This window comes from Manis pentadactyla, chromosome 13 (genome assembly GCF_030020395.1).
Source record: "Manis pentadactyla isolate mManPen7 chromosome 13, mManPen7.hap1, whole genome shotgun sequence".
In the NCBI taxonomy this organism is placed as follows: domain Eukaryota; kingdom Metazoa; phylum Chordata; class Mammalia; order Pholidota; family Manidae; genus Manis; species Manis pentadactyla.
Window position 1 is genome coordinate 79,349,690 of NC_080031.1, and position 4,178 is coordinate 79,353,867.

General features: G+C 35.1%; 1 protein-coding gene across 1 annotated transcript; it reads right to left on the reverse strand.

Moving 5' to 3' along the window:
• Window positions 1–429: 429 nt before the first annotated feature.
• On the reverse strand, window positions 430–1,392 carry LOC130680249 (olfactory receptor 14I1-like). Its single transcript, XM_057490510.1, has one exon. The coding sequence runs from the start codon at window positions 1,390–1,392 to the stop codon at window positions 430–432; it is 963 nt and encodes a 320-aa protein (XP_057346493.1).
• Window positions 1,393–4,178: the final 2,786 nt, after the last annotated feature.

Consider the following 4,178-nt stretch of genomic DNA (forward strand, 5'->3'; position numbering starts at 1 on the left):
TTATGGTTTATAGGTGGAATGTGAAATTATGCTGAAAATAGAAATAAGGTGAAAAATCATAGGTATGGATTATCTTACAGAGAAACAGAACTGATTTTTCATCTCAAGCTTTACAGAAAAATCAGTGCACATGTGAGGAAATAAATTTATCATTTTAAATCTTTATTCACTTGAAAAATCATGGGAATGAAACGACATGAAATACTACTACGTATGGCATAACAATTAGTGTTAAAATATAGTGGCTACAAGAAATACTAGCTCATTTAACTCAAACAGGTATTTTGTTCAAATGATTTACTTCAAATTTATTAATACATCCATCTCTCTTTTATTAAATGACCACAATACTAATAAGTAACTTTAAAATTAAAGTTAATATTTTTGTAAACATTTTCCCACATTGATTAGAGCAACATTAATTTCTGGTTAAGAAACAAAATTGCTTCTATGGAACTGGAAAGCTTTCTTTAACATTCTATGCACAGCAGACTTAATCTCCCTATTCCTCAGGCTAAAGATGATGGGGTTGACTAAGGGGGACACCATGGAGTAGAACATAGCTGTGAGGAGGGTTTGAATGCTTGATGAGTTTGAAACAGGGCCTAAGCATGCAAACATTCCAGAAATTATAAACAGAGTAAGTGTAGCTATCTGGGGGGAGCAGGTGGACAAAGCTTTGTTCTGGGCGTCCACAGAATGCATGTGCAGCACAGTTGAAAAGATGTGAACATATGAGGCAAATAAGATGACAAAGCCAAGTAATACAATGCAGGCACTGACAGCAAGGGCCACAAACTCAGAAAACTGCACAGACTGGGATGAAATGCTCATAATTTGAGGTATATCACAGAAAAACTGGTGAATCACATTGGACTTTGTGAAGGGATGTCTGAACATGGTCCCTGTGTGGACAGCAGAATAGACCAGCCCACTGGCCCATGCGCCACATGACGCCTGTGTGCAGAAACGGGGGCTCACAGTGGATGCATAGTGCAGAGGGTGGCAGATGGCAACATAGCGGTCATAGGACATGATCACAAGGAAGAAGAACTCTCCAGATGCAAAGAAAATAAATAGGAAAGTCTGGGCAGCACATGCTCTAAGAGAAATCACTTTATGACCCATCAAACAGTTTGTGATGGATTTGGGAACAGTAACTGAGATGTATCCAAAATCTATAAGGGATAAATTGCCCATAAAAAAGTACATGGGGAAGTGAAGATGTGGATCTATAACAATGACTGTAAATGTCAGTAGATTTCCAGCCAGGGCACCCAGATATACCACTAAGAATATCAAACCTTGAAGGATTTGGAGCTCCGGGGAGCTTGAGACGTCCATCAGGAGGAATTCTGTGAAGATGGTGAGGTTTTCCAGATCTGCAAACATACTTCAGAAACGTGTAGTCAATTGCAAAGGGATGAGATGGTGCTAACAACAAATAGGTGAGAGAACAATTATGCATGTCCTTATACGCTGTAAATATGTGGTATAAATTGGTTTACTGAATTAAACATGCACAACTCATATACAAAGCTTTTACCATGAAGAGTGCTTATTAATTAATCAAATGAAATAATCAGGGTATAAGAAATACAGTAAAGCTAAAATATTAAATACTGTCTATATACCTTCAAAAAATCTGTTTTGTCTAATGGGGTATAAAAATCAAAATAGAGTCCAAATAAGGAATGAGAAGGAAGGGTAAACACAGATATGCTGATGACTGAGACATGAGGTCTCTCTCCCACATGTCAGTACTCTCAACGATTTGCTCCGGTAACTCTTCAATACCATACTCTTCAATTTCCTTCATCAGACACACCAGAGAGTCCTTTCTTGAAGGTGAAAGGACTTTTACTCTAAGCCACATGAGATAACATGCTTTGAGCTCTTCTGTTATATGAGATGATCTCTCCCTGAAAGGCCATGTTTTATTTGTACCCCTGGAAAGCCCCAGGAGACTAGTAATTTCACCTTTCTGAAATGCAAAAGGCTCTTCAATATCTTGTTGTCTGCAGATATCTTGGCCAGTCCACTGAGATTAATTAAATCAGCAAAAGTCCATTTTTAGAGATGATATTTGTAACCTGTTTCATAAAACTTGAGAAAGCACAAATCCTCAAATGGTTCATGGGTCAATCGTAGTTAATAAATAAATATACTTATAAAATGTGTGTTAAAAGTGTTAAATAAATACCATATGTCTTAACTTCTTTTGTTAAGCAAAGCAAAACAGAATAAACAACAGCAGACTCAGAAACACTGAGAAGTGACTAGTGGTTACCATGGGGGAGCAATTGGTGTGGATGGTTGGGAGGGTGAAGGGGATAAAAGAGGACAAAAAAATCTCAATCATAATGTAAGTTATCAAAGGGATAGTAATAAAACATGAAGAATATAGTCAATGGGTCTCTAACATCTTTATATGTTGACAGTAGCAACCACATTAGCAGGGATGAGGATTTAATAATATGTGTAACTGTTCAACCACTGTGTTTTATACTTGAAACCAATATAAGATCATATATCAATAATACTTCAATAAAAAAAATTAGAAGGTGTGTTCACCTTTCATATCTGAATTAAACTAACCGAAAGTGTCTGATGCAGACACTAATTCATCCTTGTAAGTGGTGAAGTTACTGCTATAATTTTGAAAATTATCTGCCACAGGATGAAAACTGAAAAAGGCTATTATATATGACAATGTAAATTATTACCTATGCTAGGATGAGTCCCTGATGAGTAGCTAATGCACAGGTTGTAATGAAAAAAGTCAAATGGACAAAATTTTAAAGTGATCCTGAAACTGTCATGAAGAATGATTAGAAAAATCTTGAATAAACACTAGGAGAAAAACTTCAAAATTTTATATTTTAATAGCCATGACAACAGTAAGAGGGGTATTAAAAAGACAAATATACTAAGAATAGTACCCAGGTTTGGGGTACATAGTAATCAAATGTAAATGAGTATAGAATGCAAAAATGATTAAAAAGCATATAGTGTACTTTTCACTGTTGAACAATTTAACAAGCACATTGAATTAACAATTATTAAAAATTCCTAGGGCTGAAATGCCCTCTGAAGTTCCTTGTTTTAATTTCAGGAGAATGGATGATGCCTGTGGACCACTACAGACCTTATCATGGCGGCACCCAGTGTTTAGAAGGCCTGCTGTGGTCTCCATGTCCCGGGAACATCTCTTTGCTCAAGCACAAGCTGACACTCTGTCCAAAGTTTCTTCTTTCTGATTTTCTCTCAGCTGAGAAATGATTGTCACTTTCTGGATAATTTTGGTTATCTAGGTTTTTTTTTTCTAGTTTTTATGTTATTATTTATAATTCATAAAGTATCTGTCTTAATAAATATCTTCACAATCAATAAATTACTACTCCATTTTATACTTTCCATGCTTTAAATAGTTTTTTCTTTAAAGTTATTGATTTGACTTAAAAACATAAAGTTAACACAAAAGCTTGGACTCAGGTTTGCATAAAATATTTCCCAATATTTGAATGAGAATATTCCACTGTTAATAATTAATTAAATGTTACAAATTGATCCTACTGTAATATTCAGCTAATTAAATCAGACAAAAGCCTGAGTAACCATACAATCAGCACTCTCATGACCCCAGTAAACCCAGTTTCCTAACCACCAGGACATACAGTGCATCTCTAAGTAGCTGTCTAGACATCAAGCTGATGTACCAATAGTTTTAGAATTATTTTTTCAGTCTAGTACTTTTACACTTCTTTCCTAATATTATTTCTATATTTAATAATATCTAACACCAGTTCATCTTGAGTGAATTGCTATACTTAAAAGAGTTACATAATTAGGAATTAATACATCCACTTTCATTGAGAGCATACAGGTGTTATCATAATTGAATATCATTCATCTAGACCTTAAGTGCTAGATGACCAAATATCTCTTCTAGTGATTTCTGCATGGCCCACCTGATTTGTTATGGAGGAGAGCTACCTAAAGATATGAAACATGACAAAAAGAGTTTGATGATATTTACTTTATCAAATATAGCATGTGCCTGTGTCCCTAAATACATGAGAGACTAGTGGCTGATATTTAGGTAAACTTTGGAGATAAAAGTAACATAAAATATATTGTACACTCTTCTGTCTTTGGAAGGGGTGTTTAGTTCAGCT